This window comes from Schistocerca americana, chromosome 3 (genome assembly GCF_021461395.2).
Source record: "Schistocerca americana isolate TAMUIC-IGC-003095 chromosome 3, iqSchAmer2.1, whole genome shotgun sequence".
NCBI classification, from domain to species: Eukaryota; Metazoa; Arthropoda; class Insecta; order Orthoptera; family Acrididae; genus Schistocerca; species Schistocerca americana.
The window spans coordinates 887966470-887983196 of NC_060121.1; the positions used below are offsets into that span (position 1 = coordinate 887966470).

Sequence of the window (16727 nt, forward strand, 5' to 3'; positions counted from 1 at the left end):
AGTTTAATGGCCAGTAGTGTAGTACATATTGGAGGCGTACAGCGCGCTGTCCGATCCACAGGTCTCTGAGGTCGCGGCTGGAGCGTCTGGAGGCGATGTCGCGCGCCGCGGACAGCCTGGAGGCGCTCAACAAGGCCAGCGGTGGTGTGGGCGGGGGCGGCGCGGGGGCGGCGCCGGGGGCGGAGGTGCCGCTGCGCACGGCCACGGTGGGGCGCACGGCGACGCTGACGCGCGCCGCAGCCGCCGCGTCGCTGGTGGCCGCCGAGACGCCGCTGCTGGGCGCCCCCAACGGCGACGCCGCCTCCGACCACTACGGCGGCGTCGACATCACCTGCTGGCTTCCCGAGCGCCGCCGGCCGCCCACCACCGCCGGCCGCAAGCTCTTCTAGCAGGTAGGCCTCCGTCCGACTGCTTCTGCCTACCCAGCCAGGGAGTAGTCACACAGTTTTTAACTTTCACTTCGAAAAAACAAAGCTACGTAGCTGACGTTTCGTTTCTTTGCAAGTACGAGTCCATCGTCATGGTACACAATGAAACTGACGCGTCCCAATTCCCTACCACGACGACAGAGGAGCCGAAACAAATTTCGCGCAGTTACGAGGGTTGCCAAGAAATTAACAAACCGTTGTTTTTTTTTCAACAGTTCTTTATTGAAAATAATGAGAATTTTACACGCGAAAGAGTAGTGATTTGTCTACAGACCCTATTTTTCCTCGCATTCTCCATATCGTTCAATGGGCTTCCTCCACAGCGATACAAGGGCGTTATGTCCCATCGGTACCAATCCTTGTCCTGGTGGCGGAGCCAGTGCTTCACTGTGTGAACCACCTTCGATTTGTCCTCAAAACGTCTTCCACGAATGGCATCCTTTAATTGCCAAAACAAGTGGGAGTCCGAGGGGGCTAGGTCATGGCTGTCAGGTGTGACAGCCGTTGATGGTCTCCCCAACCGCCGCGCGGGATTAGTCGAGCGGTCTGGGACGCTCCAGTCATGGACTATGCGGCTGGTCCCGGCGGAGGTTCGAGTCCTCCCTCGGACATGGGTGTGTGTATTTGTCCTTCGGATAATTTAGGTTAAGTAGTGTATAAGCTTAGAGATTAATGACCTTAGCATTTAAGTCCCATAAGATCTCTAGAAATCCGCACCATTAATGTGCGATTCCGGTGCGGCGGCTGTAGCGACAAAAGCCGCGAGGCAGTATCCACGCGGCAATGGCACTCCTTTAATCAACACTGAAGGGCCAAAGAAAGTGGTACACTTGCCTAATATCGTGCAGGACCCCCGCGAGCACGCAGGGATGCCGCAACACGACGTGGCATGGACTCGACTAGTGTCTGAAGTTGTGCTGGACACCATGAATCTTGCAGGGCTGTCCATAAATCCGTAAGAGTACGAGGGGGCGGAGATCTCTTCTCAACAGCACGTAGCACGGCATCCCAGGTGTGCTCAATAATGTTAATGTCTGGGGAGTTTGGTGGCGAGCGGACGTGTTTTAACATAGAAATGTGTTCCTGGAGCCACTCTGTATCAATTCTGGATGTGTGGGGTGTCGCATTGTCCTTCTGGAATTGTCCAAGTACGTCGGAAGGCACAACGGACATGAATGGATGCAGATGACCAGACAGGATCCATGGGTTCATGAGGTTGCCTCCATACCCGAACACATCCATCTGCTCGATACAATTTGAAATGAAACTGGTCCGACTAGGCAGCATGTTCCCAGTCATCAACAGTCCAACGTCGGTGTTAACGGGCCCAGGTGAAGCGTAAAGCTTTGTGTCGTACAGTCATCAAGGGTACATGAGTGGGTCTTCGGCTCCGAAAGCCCGTATCGAGGATGTTTCGTTGTATGGTTCGCACGCTGACACTTGTTGATGGCCCAGCATTGAAATCTGCAGCAATTTGCGGAAAGATTGCGCTTATGTCATGTTGAACGATCCCCTTCAGTCGTCGTTGGTCCCGTTCTTGCAGGATCTTTTTCCGTCCGCAACGATGTCAGAGATTTGAAGTTTTACCGGATTCCTGATATTCACTGTACACTCGTGAAATGGTCGTACGGGAAAATCCCCCCTTCATCACTACCTCGGAGAAGCTGTGTCCCGCCGTGCGGGATTAGCCGAGCGGTCTCTCGCGCTGCAGTCATCGACTGTGCGGCTGGTCCCGGCGGAGGTTCGAGTCCTCCCTCGGGCATGGGTGTGTGTGGTTGTCCTTAGGATAATTTAAGTTAAGTAGTGTGTGAGCTTAGGGACTGATGACCTTAGCAGTTAAGTCCCATAAGATCTCACACATCTCTCCCCAACCGCTGCAAATCGTGGACCTCCGCCGAGCCGCGTTATGATGACCTCACCCTCCGTGCCCAGCGACATCCTGCGACTAACTGTCCTTTTGTGAATATTCCCCACAGTTTATTTCTTTGCAGTGAGAAGTTGAATGCCGGCAGGCTGCTTGTAACGTACGTCAGCTACACACGCCATTTTGAAACTGTCTTGCAGCTACGCTATCTGTCGGAAGTGACGGAAACTTGGCCCGCTCACTCAGGAGACTTCAAATAATACGTACGTTAACGTTTCGCATTCGTAGCACTGTTTTCGACTGAGAAAAAAAATGCGCTGCATTACTTTCTGGGCAACCCTCGTATATACAGTCTTATCACGGGAACGGGCGATGTTGTTTCGGCTCGTCTACCGGCGTGATAGGGAACTGTGACGAGTTAATTTCAGTGTTGTGCCGGTTGGCACGTCTTTCCCTATCGATAGGTTTGTGGCGGTCGATAGGCTACTGGGTCGTGCGTCGCTGGGAGTGCGGCTGCAGGAGCGAGAACGGTTGTTAGTGCGGGACAGCGGAGCGACAACAAGCAAGTGCGCCTTGTATGTGGACCGGGACGTAACGGAACGTGTGTGTAATAAGTGGAGCTACGGCAGTCGGTGTTCTGCAAAAGATGTGGCAGTCTGCTGTGATTACTGTGCTTAAGTTTGTGGAAACTTTGAGTCACCGCCTCCAGAGAGGATCGAGGCCCGTATAGAACGGACTTAATGGTAAGTCGCTTTTGATGGAACGTGACAGATGGGAGCAGCTTCCTGTTCCTTAGCACGAATGGGTTGGTTTAAGGGACTGTTACGTGATAAGCCTTCAGAGTAATTTATTGAAGGGAATTTGCTTGTCTGAACTGACGTCATTCATTGCTCTCTGTTGGTCCATCATGGATAGGGGACATCGGCTGGTCAATGAAATTCACCAACTGCCGTGTATTTGAGATGTTATTTTGTTTTATTTCGTAGGCTACCAGTTTCAGAATTTCACTATGCCATCTTCAGGCCCAAATAAACGAAAATGTCATATAGAGCCATAAATCGCTGGATGTCGTGAATTAAACCGTTACACTAGTACTTCATTCGACGACCTGATAGCAGCTGAGCACACCTGCAGTCCAAGAATGTGGTCGAAGACAGTCCCCCAAGAAAGGGGACTATCTCTGATCACGTTCTTGGGCTGCAACGGTTGAATTCACGACATCCAGAGATTTATGGCTCTGTACGACATTTTAGTTTGTTTGGGGAGGTACATGTGGGGCTTGAAGATGGCATAGTGAAATGCTGAGAATGGTAGCCTTCAAAATAAAATAAAGTAACATGTTAAGATACACGGATGTTAGTGAATTTCATTGACACTGACTGCCATTCATTATTTGTTGTCACTGTGTTTTGGCGCAAAACTCGCGGGCGGAATATTTGCTCTTTGCCTTGCGGGCCTTTAAGCATCATAGAACTGATATAACGGAACAGGCGTTATTGGTGATTGTTTGACTATCGGATTAGTGCGTATACTGTGGTGCGAGTATAAAGTCAACAGCAACGCGATGTGGGGATAGGGCTATAGTGCATTTTTGTATCAAATCATTTTTACTTAACTGTGGAGTACTAACTGTGTCATCGGATCTCACGTGAATTTTTCTGTACCTTGCTGGGCAGCAGAAGCTGTACCGTGTAGCATCTCTGTTTCAGACGAGGCTTCGATGCGATAACTACCAGTTATCTGTGTGGACAGTACACGGAAAGCCCCAAACGAGTACCGGCGGTTAGATGTTTAGAAATGTAACACGCCGGTGACAAAAGATGAAACTGCATGAGCTACTTCGCCAAGTTATGTAAATGTTTGTTTTGTATGTTTAGGTCCCAAAGTAATGTGCTCTTAAATTTATTAATAAGTGAATTAGATTGCAGTTTTTGATTTTAGTAACGCTACTGTGAGTTTCGGATTTTAGTAATGCTGTTACTGGTACTAAGTAAAAATTTTCAAATAAGAGTGCAGGAGTTTCTCGGTAGAAAATTATAATACAGACATGTATGCACGTACAACGACTGGGAGCACATGAAGAATTCACCCAAAAATCTGATCTGGGCTTGTTTTGGAGCTATGTGTGCCCAGTTAGTATTACGGAGTTGTTATTATCGCTATGAAATGTGGGATAACTTTATGTCTAGAAATCCCATGCGGTGCTGCTTTTGAATTTAAGTGGAGTTGAAGCATTATGGACTTTAATGTGTTACTACAAAGGCTTGTTGCCCATAAACTGATCCTGCTCCGGAATCTAATTGTATTATATTTTCTACGAATGTTTCGTTAGAAGAGAATTGGTAATGTACCAGATAAATGTAATATTAATGTTTTAATAAATGTGACTCTGTACTCGTTTTAGATATTTAATCTGAGCAGTTGAAGTTCCACGGCACATTGTGTACGAAGACTGCAGACGCGTACCTCTAAACAAACAAATCATTAATTACCTAACTTTATTTTTCTGATGCAACAATTAAAACTATCACAGAGCCTGTCCTATAAATCCAATTTCAAACGAGCGTCATCCTTGTATCATCGGACTACTCATTGCTAAAGATTTATGGCGTTAATTACAGAAAAAATGAAATGAAAGGGCTGTAAGGCAGTCAGAGTGACCGAAATTGAATTATCACAACCAAATGTGAACAATGCTATCACTGTTTACTGTAACACGCCCCCTCCACTTTCATTCATTCTCTCCGTACTCTGCATTGCCACAGACAATATGTAACTGTTCCCATTTGTACTCGAAACACAGGACAAGCGAGGGCTCCGCGTGTATTCCACAGCATCGAGGTACCACACTGAGATTCTGCAGTGATTCACCAACCTGATGTCGTCCTACCCATATCGCGAATCTGTTGTTCTTGAGGTTAGGCTGCAAGACACTAGTGGGACGGCTAAGGCTCTCAGTTCTGCGAAATAATCTTCCAGGTCTCAGTTCGGGACGCCAGTTGCTTTTTTATTCGTCGCGCGAATTACATCGCAGGCAAAGCATCAAACTGTTGACAATACATCTGTTCTTATAAAGGTACGCCGCACGTATCACAGTCCATATTAGAAACACTAATGAGTCTTGTATACAAAGTGTACTGGAGAAATTAGGTTCACACGTTTAGTCTAATATTCTCTGCTTTACCTGAAGAGCCGCTGTTGTTTAATACCATGTGTTTGAAAAATAACTCCCCAGTTTCAACGTGTCCTAGAATCTGTACATAGCGACATACACTATTCTAGTTTGTGGTGTTTGATTCATCAACTCTCCAAGTTCGGCTCCCCAGCACTTTGCAGGTCTGCTTGACCTTGAGACTGCACCAGTGCTGTTTTTTTTTCTCTGTTCCCTCAGTTTAGTCCAGGTGTCCGTGCAGTACAGTGCAGAGCAACTCAGCAACAATGTGTACTCCGCAACAGAAAGCGCAGTGTGTTACGACGGCATGGTCCTTGTTCTTTTAGATTGGATGAAACTCCATATTCTTACGACGGCATGGTCCCCAGTTCCTACGAGTGTGCTGTCTTCCGAGATTTAGAGCTATTTAACATCTGCATCGATCACGAGCAACTTATTTTCACCAGAAAGTCACTCCCATAAAATGGGCTTAGAGTTGAGCATTGAGTAGGACGAGCTGCTCACTACACACCAAAGGACCTGCACGAGTTCCGTTATGGAGACTATAAAAGCATGTTAACTGATCAGCATCCATACTGCACCAGTCTTCTCCCCTTCACGTATAGTTTGCAGCAGAACCATATAGTCCATATACTGCTACACTACTGTCTAAGAATGCATAAATGAGGGGCGCGGCATTAAACACTCTTGTTCGTGTGCTGTCTAATCAAGAGAAAAAGAAGAATACAAGAGGACACCAAAGATTTTGGTGAACGATATCTACGGCAAAATGTATAATCATCGAGAGCTTCATTCTCTACTACCAGATCGCAAGGAAGTAGTATAGAATTATTTCAGTGTTGTTTTCTCCAATAATAAACGATGCATATGCCTCTATCTTCGATTTACTTTTGGGTATTCTAATCAGACGAAGAACATGATTCAGAAAGATTGCTCGACCAAAGGAAATACTATTATATAATGTAAGGTAAACTTTTCTTTTATTTCAAGTCGAGCCTCTATGGACTGCGTAGTAACAACCAATTTCATTTTAGTGTCTAGGTCTCGTTCTTGTTCCAGCTTTGACTTCCTGCCAGTATCTTCTGAGCCCACCAAGAAGTGCCTGTTTATGCTCTTCAGACAAAGGTTCTCTTCGTATTTTGGACGTTGATGACAGTTTTTTAACCTTGGTAGTTGTTCACCAATCTTCCAAATTTGTTCCTCTCAGGAATTTCTCTCTCTGAGACACGAATCTGCCTAAGATCTTTTCCACATTCTTCGAACCATCTCGGCCTTGTTCTTTTAGATTGGATGAAACTCCATATTCTTTTTGTTAGTCGGTCACCGTCCATCCTCATGAGATGACCGTAAAATAACATTCGTCTCTTCTTAATGGATGCTGTGATATGTTCTGGCTTGCTGCACAAGTCCTCATTTGCTCTCATTTGCCATTGTTCATCAACCCACCTATTACCTAGGATTTTCTTTAATATCCTACGCTCCTACTTTTCCAGCCGCTCAGATTGACCTTGTCTATTCATGGTCAAAGTTTCGGACGAATATAAGCCCTCAGGTTTTACAACTGTAGTGTGATGTCGGATCTTTGCCCCTAAAGTCATACACTTTTTGCTACAGGTATTTTTTGTTTTGTGGACTGGAAAGACAGCCAATCCACTAGGACGGGAGGCCGAAGGGCACGCGTTTAAGCTCACGCAGGATGGCGTGAGGTCTGGAACAGGACAAGGTCTTTATAGTAGCAAAAATAGTACATAGCTTCTGGAATACTTAACTTTAATCCATAATTGGTGAACATCGGTCTGACGGTACATGCATCACAAGATAAATAGCAAATGATAATGGCACCTTGCTAGGTCGTAGCAAATGACGTAGCTGAAGGCTATGCTAACTATCGTCTCGGCAATTGAGAGCGTAATTTGTCAGTGAACCATCGCTAGCAAAGTCGGCTGTACAACTGGGGCGAGTGCTAGGAAGTCTCTCTAGACCTGCCGTGTGGCGGCGCTCGGTCTGCAATCACTGACAGTGGCGACACGCGGGTCCGACGTATACTAACGGACCGCGGCCGATTTAAAGGCTACCACCTAGCAAGTGTGGTGTCTGGCGGTGACACCACACTTTGTCAGTTGGTATGCCTGGTCTAACTTCCTCATCCTGAGATAAATTCTTCTTCTTCTAATCCATTTATCTGGATGACTTCACAGAGATACCTGAAATTATTAATTTGTCCGATTTTTCCCAGACTGGTGATCGTCCTTTCAGGACCATCACAGATATTCGTCATATATTTTGTCTTTTGGATAGAGATCTGGAGTCCAACTTTTGAGATGCCCCTATCGTTATTGACATTATTTTTATCGCCTTTTTTGTGTAGAGGATGGATTAAAGCTGACTACCATTTAGTTGGTATCGTCCAAGTTCTCCAGATTCCTCAAAAAGTTGGACTAGTACATCTAGAGTTTCATTATTTGCCAGCTTCAGTAGTTCTGCTACTATTGAATCCTCTCCAGCTGCCTTATTATTCTTAAGGTTGTTGATAATTTCTTTGATCTCCTCTTTACCAGGTGTAGATGAGTTGGGTAGTTTGTGGATCGGGGCACATACAGGGAATCTTCCTTTCGGTTCTACACCATTAAGTAGGTTTTCAAAATAACGAGAGATGATCGCGCAGTTTTCTTCGTTGGTCAGGCCGAGCCTTAAATTTTCGTCTCTAAAAAAAGACAAGGGGCTTGATACCCATTCAAATTCGACTTGAACGTCTGATAGAAGTCTTTGGATTTGTTTTTCCGGAAATCCTGATCGATCTGTTCTAACTGCTGTTTCTCATACAATCGCTTAGCCCTTCGTAAAGTTCTGGCTGCATATTTTCGAACTTCACGGAATACATTCAAATCTTCAGGGCTCCTGGTCGTGTTCCAATTCTTCCAGGCATTTGTTCTTTGGGCCACCACCTCATCACAAATCACATTCCATCATCTATGCTTTCTCTTTTTAGCTGTCGGGATTGCAGTATTAGCTGCTTGTTGGATCTTGGAAGCGATGTCCGACCATTTGCTGTTGTTGTTATGGTCTTCAGTTCTAAGACTGGTTTGATGCAGCTCTCCATGCTACTCTATCCTGTGCAAGCTTCTTCATCTCCCAGTACCTACTGCAACCTACATCCTTCTGAATCTGCTTAGTGTATTCATCTCTTGGTCTCCCTCTACGATTTTTACCCTCCACACTGCCCTCCAATACTAAATTGGTGGTCCCTGAATGCCTCAGAACATGTCCTACCAACCGATCCCTTCTTCTGGTCAAGTTGTGCCACAAACTTCTCTTCTCCCCAATCCTGTTCAATACTTCCACATTAGTTATGTGATCTACCCATCTAATCTTCAGCATTCTTCTGTAGCACCTCATTTCGAAAGCTTCTATTCTCTTCTTGTCCAAACTATTTATCGTCCATGTTTCACTTCCATACATGGCTACACTCCATACAAATACTTTCAGAAATGACTTCCTGACACTTAAATCTATACTCGATGTTAACAAATTTCTCTTCTTCAGAAACGCTTTCCTTTCCATTGTCAGTCTACATTTTATATCCTCTCTACTTCGACCATCATCAGTTATTTTGCTCCCCAAATAGCAAAACTCCTTTACTACTTTAAGTGTCTCATTTCCTAATCTAGTTCTCTCAGCATCACCCGACTTAATTCGACTACATTCCATTATCCTCGTTTTGCTTTTGTTGATGTTCAATTATATCCTTCTTTCAAGACACTGTCCATTCCGTTCAACTGCTCTTCCAAGTCCTTTGCTGTCTCTGACAGAATTACAATGTCATCGGCGAACCTCAAAGTTTATATTTCTTCTCCCTGGATTTTAATACCTACTCCAAATTTTTCTTTTGTTTCCTTTGCTGCTTGCTCAATATACAGATTGAATAACATCGGGGAGAGGCTACAACCCTGTCTCACTCCCTTCCCAACCACTGCTTCCCTTTCATGTCCCTCGACTCTTATAACTGCCATCTGGTTTCTGTACAAATTATAAATAGCCTTTCGCTCCCTGTATTTTACCCCTGCCACCTTCAGAATTTGAAAGAGAGTATTCCAGTCAACATTGTCAAAAGCTTTCTCTAAGTCTACAAATGCTAGAAACGTAGGTTTGCCCTTCCTTAATCTAGCTTCTAAGATAAGTCGTAGGGTCAGTATTGCCTCACGTGTTCCAACATTTCTACGGAATCCAAACTGATCTTCCCCGAGTTCGGCTTCTACTAGTTTTTCCATTCGTCTGTAAAGAATTCGCGTTAGTATTTTGCAGCTGTGACTTATTTATCTGATACTTCGGTAATTTTCACATCTGTCAACACCTTCTCTCTTTGGGATTGGAATTATTATATTCTTCTTGAAGTCTGAGGGTATTTCGCCTGTTTCATACATCTTGCTCACCAGATGGTAGAGTTTTGTCAGGACTGGCTCTCCCAAGGCCGTCAGTAGTTCCAATGGAATGTTGTCTACTCCGGGGGCCTTGTTTCGACTCAGGTCTTTCAGTACTCTGTCAAACTCTTCACGCAGTATCGTATCTCCCACTTCATCTTCATCTACATCCTCTTCCATTTCCATAATATTGTCCGCAAGTACATCACCCTTGTATAGACCCTCTATATACTCCTTCCACCTTTCTACTTTCCCCTCTTTGCTTATAACTGGGTTTCCATCTGAGCTCTTGATGTTCATACAAGTGGTTCTCTTATCTCCAAAGGTCTCTTTAATTTTCCTGTAGGCAGTATCTATCTTACCCCTAGTGAGATAAACCTCTAGACCCTTACATTTGTCCTCTAGCCATCCCTGCTTAGCCATTTTGCACTTACTGTCGATCTCATTTTTGAGACGTTTGTATTCCTTTTCGCCTGCTTCATTTACTGCATTTTTATATTTTCTCCTTTCATCAATTAAATTCAATATTTCTTCTGTTACCCAAGGATTTCTACTAGACCTCGTCTTTTTACCTACTTGATCCTCTGCTGCCTTCACTACTTCATCCCTCAAAGCTGCCCATTCTTCTCCTACTGTATTTCTTTCCTCCATTCCTGTCAATTGTTCCCTTATGCTCTCCCTGAGACTCTGTACAACCTCTGGTTCTTTCAGTTTATCCAGGTCCCATCACCTTTTTGCAGTTTCTTCAGTTTTAATCTACTCCCACTATATCTAACTTTAACCTATCTATTTCCCTTTTTAAATTTTCTAACCTACCTGCTCGATTAAGGGATCTGACATTCCACACTACGATCCGTAGAACGCCAGTTTTCTTTCTCCTGATAACAACGTCCTTTTGAGTAATCCCCGCCCGGAGATCCGAATGGGGGACTATTTTACCTCCGGAATATTTTACCCAAGAGGACGCCATCATCATTTAACCATACAGTAAAGCTGCATGCCCTCGGGAAAAATTACGGCTGTAGTTTCCCCTTGCTTTCAGCCGTTCGCAGTACCACAACAGCAAGGCCGTTTTGGTTAGTGTTACAAGGCCAGATCACTCAATCATCCAGACTGTTGCCCTGCAACTACTGAAAAGGCTTCAGGAACCACACATTTGTCTGGCCTCTCAACAGATACCCCTCCGTTGTGGTTGCACCTACGGTAGGGCCATCTGTATCGCTGAGGCACGCAAGCCTCCCCACCAACGGCAAGGTCCATGGTTCATGGGGGCAGGGTCCGTCCATTTATGTGATTCAAATGTCAATTTTTGGTGGTATTGTTCCAATACGTTTTGATTGATTTTGAGCTTCGCAACGTCATATTTATGAATTTTATTTCCGGTTTTCATGGCCTTATTCATTTTGATCTTGAAGAGGTAATGATACGAGTCAAACTGAACACCTCTCTGTAGTTTAACATTCATTATTCCCTTAATTGCACTCCAAGAGATTGTTACATTGTGTTTCCTTTACAGTGTGCTTCCTTTGCTACCATAGCTGAGAGTTAGGATAGAAAGTCTCTCAGAAGGGCTGAAGAACTCCGCGATTGAGCTGACAACCTTATTACGAACAACAAAAGCTGTACCAAGTACAGGCATGTTCTCACCTGTTTTGACTGCCTTTTGCCTTTATAAATCCTGCTGACTTCCACACCTATCTGCATACTCTGCAAGCCAATGTGAACTGCATGGTATTTACGACTATACTGTGGCAAGCTCCTACGGGTTGTATAAGATACACTCCTGGAAATTGAAATAAGAACACCGTGAATTCATTGTCCCAGGAAGGGGAAACTTTATTGACACATTCCTGGGGTCAGATACATCACATGATCACACTGACAGAACCACAGGCACATAGACACAGGCAACAGTGCATGCACATTGTCGGCACTAGTACAGTGTATATCCACCTTTCGCAGCAATGCAGGCTACTATTCTCCCATGGAGACGATCGTAGAGATGCTGGATGTAGTCCTGTGGAACGGCTTGCCATGCCATTTCCACCTGGCGCCTCAGTTGGACCAGCGTTCGTGCTGGACGTGCAGACCGCGTGAGACGACGCTTCATCCAGTCCCAAACATGCTCAATGGGGGACAGATCCGGAGATCTTGCTGGCCAGGGCAGTTGACTTACACCTTCTAGAGCACGTTGGGTGGCACGGGATACATGCGGACGTGCATTGTGCTGTTGGAACAGCAAGTTCCCTTGCCGGTCTAGGAATGGTAGAACGATGGGTTCGATGACGGTTTGGATGTACCGTGCAATATTCAGTGTCCCCTCGACGATCACCAGTGGTGTACGGCCAGTGTAGGAGATCGCTCCCCACACCATGATGCCGGGTGTTGGCCCTGTGTGCCTCGGTCGTATGCAGTCCTGATTGTGGCGCTCACCTGCACGGCGCCAAACACGCATACGACCATCATTGGCACCAAGGCAGAAGCGACTCTCATCGCTGAAGACGACACGTCTCCATTCGTCCCTCCATTCACGCCTGTCGCGACACCACTGGAGGCGGGCTGCACGATGTTGGGGCGTGAGCGGAAGACGGCCTAACGGTGTGCGGGACCGTAGCCCAGCTTCATGGAGACGGTTGCGAATGGTCCTCGCCGATACCCCAGGAGCAACAGTGTCCCTAATTTGCTGGGAAGTGGCGGTGCGGTCCCCTACGGCACTGCGTAGGATCCTACGGTCTTGGCGTGCATCCGTGCGTCGCTGCGGTCCGGTCCCAGGTCGACGGGCACGTGCACCTTCCGCCGACCACTGGCGACAACATCGATGTACTGTGGAGACCTCACGCCCCACGTGTTGAGCAATTCGGCGGTACGTCCACCCGGCCTCCCGCATGCCCACTATACGCCCTCGCTCAAAGTCCGTCAACTGCACATACGGTTCACGTCCACGCTGTCGCGGCATGCTACCAGTGTTAAAGACTGCGATGGAGCTCCGTATGCCACGGCAAACTGGCTGACACTGACGGCGGCGGTGCACAAATGCTGCGCAGCTAGCGCCATTCGACAGCCAACACCGCGGTTCCTGGTGTGTCCGCTGTGCCGTGCGTGTGATCATTGCTTGTACAGCCCTCTCGCAGTGTCCGGAGCAAGTATGGTGGGTCTGACACACCGGTGTCAATGTGTTCTTTTTTCCATTTCCAGGAGTGTATTTATTAAGAAGAGTTTTGAGAAGGGATCTACGTCCGGAAATCTACAGTTAGAATGTAAAATAAGTTTCAGGTTCAGATCATTTTCAAATCTCCCGAAACTTTCTCGATGCATTCTTTTGCAGCTGTATCATTACGTACTGTACCTCGATGCTGAAGATTGCACATGACGCGTGGCAACGAGTTGGGAACCCACTTGAGGCCCATTGGGTATTTTCAACGTTTTAACATTCTAATCGCACTTCGTATGGTGTATTCATTTTTATGGACAGCAAGCGCCGCGACCAGTTTCTACAATCTGAAGATGCCTACCACAGGCGAAAAAAAAATGGCTCTGAGCACTATGGGACTCAACTGCTGAGGTCATTAGTCCCCTAGAACTTAGAACTAGTTAAACCTAACTAACCTAAGGACATCACAAACATCCATGCCCGAGGCAGGATTCGGACCTGCGACCGTAGCGGTCTTGCGGTTCCAGACTGCAGCGCCTTTAACCGCACGGCCACTTCGGCCGGCACCACAGGCGAAACTCATCACTGAAATTTGAAAATAAAAACCTCCTCAAAACTGTATATTTATTTCAAATCTTACACTGGTTGCTGTATCAGCCGCAACGACGGAAGATTTGAAAGTGATCCAATCTCCAAACTTGTTTCACATCCAAACAGTACAGTTCCGGGTGTGTGTTCCTCGTCAAAACCTTATCCACCAAGACCTCTGTACAACCCGTAGAAGCCTGTAATAAGAACTGTGAGACACCCAGTATATGTCGTGAACAGGAGTGGACCTATCACAGTGCGTTGAGGGACGCCAGACACTGCCTGCGATGACCCTCCGTTAAGGTCGTCGCACTGAGTTCTGCCTGTTAGGGAGTCTTCTGTCTAGCCGCCTATATGTTCACATATTCGGTATGCGCATGTTTTCTTTTCTAGGCGACGGTGAGAACTCTACTGAAGGTTTTCTGCAATTCAAGAATATTCGTGTCAATCTGGACTCTGCTCTCTTCTGCACTGTGGACCAGTAACGCCTCTCTTCTCGTAATAACCACAGAGAAGAAAGGCTGAGTTACATCGCAAAAAGTATCGATTTCCCTTACTTCGCATCTAAGGACGCCACAACACACGTAGGCCCCAGGCTCGCCGCATCACGACATAACTTTCGTAACCGGGCAAAACAGCTGCTTATCGAATTGCTATCGTACCGACTGTTCGGGAAAACGGGCCGCTATAGTGAGGGAGTCCTAATTTCTGATATCTTGTTGTCACGATGCCTGCACGGGGACAGCGGTGAGATATCGTGCTCGTCTCTCCACTGGCTGCGTCAGACGCCGGGAATACGTCCAATTTTTTTACACAACGTTATTGGCGAAACCAGTGTTGAAGCGAACGCTGCGTGGCTTTGCAATCACAGCCGATCCGCCCCTTCGCCTCACTTTCTGGTCAGTCAACTGATCGTTCAAAGTTGTTTCACATATACGGGCAGTGAAAAGTCCTGACGATAACGTCAAAGGTGGCTACGGAACGTGGCTCGAGAAACAAACACATTACAACACTGACATCAAGCCAGAAACCTTACACGCTTCAGAAACGTTGATCTTGGAGGGAAAAAATGGATTAGAAAATATTAAGAAACTAGAGAGGAAAATCATCAGGAAAATCTTGAGGTCGAGTAAGACATGAGGAGGCTACCAACAGCAGGATAGACAGGAGACCGAACAGATATCTAACACAGTACTTGACTCAAAGAAACGTCGATTGAAATTTTACGGGCATATAATGAGAAAAAATGGCCAGCCAACAAACTAGGCAGTTCTAGAATAGACTAGAACGTGGAGCGGCTCCCCGAAGTCAGGTAAAACCTGAATGATGTTGTCATAACAGACTCAGATATACAAGACAGACAAACATTCAGCCACAAAGTACTCAAGCGAATAGTGAACCAAGATGTCAAGAAATTGAAAGCAGTAAGAACATGGTCGGAAGAAAGGAAGAAAATGCATAGTGAAAAGATGAAAAGTGTGGCATTTAACGGGACATTCTACTCTAATAGTACAGCAGTTCTTGAGACCAGTACTATTTCAAAATCATAAACATAACTGCGAAACAGCAACTGTGTAATTCAGAACATATTGAAAAAAATCAGCCAAATAGTTGCAAACCTTTTTTCAATCTATTGCAGTATTATTTTTCGAGTTTTGGACAGGTCAATATTATCTTAGTTGATCTTCTGAAAACTTTCATATAATTTTGTACACACTATGTCAAGTTAAAATTTATGAAAAGGGATTACTTTATAAAATATTTTAGTTTCGATGTCGTAATCGATAAGTACTAGTTCTGAATGTACAGTTAATTTTTTTAGAAACATTTGAAATTACGAATTATTTGCACACTTAAAATTTATATTACTTATTATGCAGTCCTGTACTGTTTACTATGTTTATTTCTTGACTCACTTATGAAATAATAATCAAAATTAATAATGTAACAAAACTATCAGGAATTCATTTGTTAAAAAAATTGTAAGCCCTTTAGAATATTGTTATTTCCGCAGAGTGTGAGAGTCGTAAGCTTGTCTCTGATGTGACGGGACGTATTTTTGTAGAATAGGTGCGAACAACGTAATTAAGGCTTTGTTAATGTGAAAAATACAATACTGTATGATATACCAAAATGTGAGAAAATAAGTGTAAAATAAATTTACGTAAAAAATTCTGCAACAACAATCTTCCAATTTATTTAGTTTAAAGCCAACCGTGAGGACCTGATGTCAGACTTTCAGCTTCAAGAATCAGACCCCTAGACAAGAAGAACTGGAGCCATCTCAACATGACAAGCTAAGCAAACACTTCCATTTCACTGTAATCGTCGCTCCTCTCAAATCTTCATAAAAGAATTTGCTTATTTATTACTTGGACTGGCCATTTTTTAGTGTGGATAATAGATGGAACAAAGAAGGAGGGGGGAGAAAAATCTCACATCGAGAAGACTCTTCACGTGGTTCTGAAGCGGCCTAAGCGTGTGTAACAATAACAATGATAACAATACGGGTTTTTACATGCAGTATATTACGCCCCATGCTTGGTTCCTGAGTGCTATGTTAAAGGCTTTGACATAGTCTATTGTAAGTACAATGTGCATGCTACTGTTCCACTCTCTGGCGGGGTCAGGGATTTTCTCTGCCTCGTGATGGCTGGGTGTTGTGTGCTGTCCTTAGGTTAGTTAGGTTTAAGTAGTTCTAAGTTCTAGGGGACTTATGACCACAGCAGTTGAGTCCCATAGTGCTCAGAGCCATTTGAACCTTTTTTTTTGTTCCACTCTCTGTTTTTCACGACTACCTGTTTCAAGAGGAAAAGCACTCGATCTATCCGTGCGTAAACCGTTCTGCTGGTCCACATGCAGTTACAGGTACTTGTATCGATACTAAATATCTTATCGAATCCGGTATCGGAACTTCCGAACCTGCGATTGGCCCACACTCGCGTGGGATCGACGGACAGAACGCCGTGACGGGTCGGTAGTGTGAGGGGGCCCTCTAGAGGTCCTCGGTGCCCTCTTCTCATTCACGACTGCCCCGACAATCTCGCAAATGGGCTTCGGCAGCAGACAGACGGATCCATTAAGCTCTGAGGGGTCACTCGACCGA

At 45.4% G+C, this 16727-nt stretch overlaps 1 protein-coding gene across 1 annotated transcript in view; it reads left to right on the forward strand.

Moving 5' to 3' along the window:
• LOC124606471 (leucine-rich repeat protein SHOC-2-like) overlaps positions 1-389 on the forward strand; it is a 108584-nt gene extending 108195 nt beyond the window's left edge. The window contains exon 4 of the mRNA XM_047138452.1: positions 62-389. Within this exon, the coding sequence (XP_046994408.1) occupies positions 62-389 (328 nt within the window). The remainder of the gene's footprint in view (positions 1-61) is intronic.
• Positions 390-16727: the final 16338 nt, after the last annotated feature.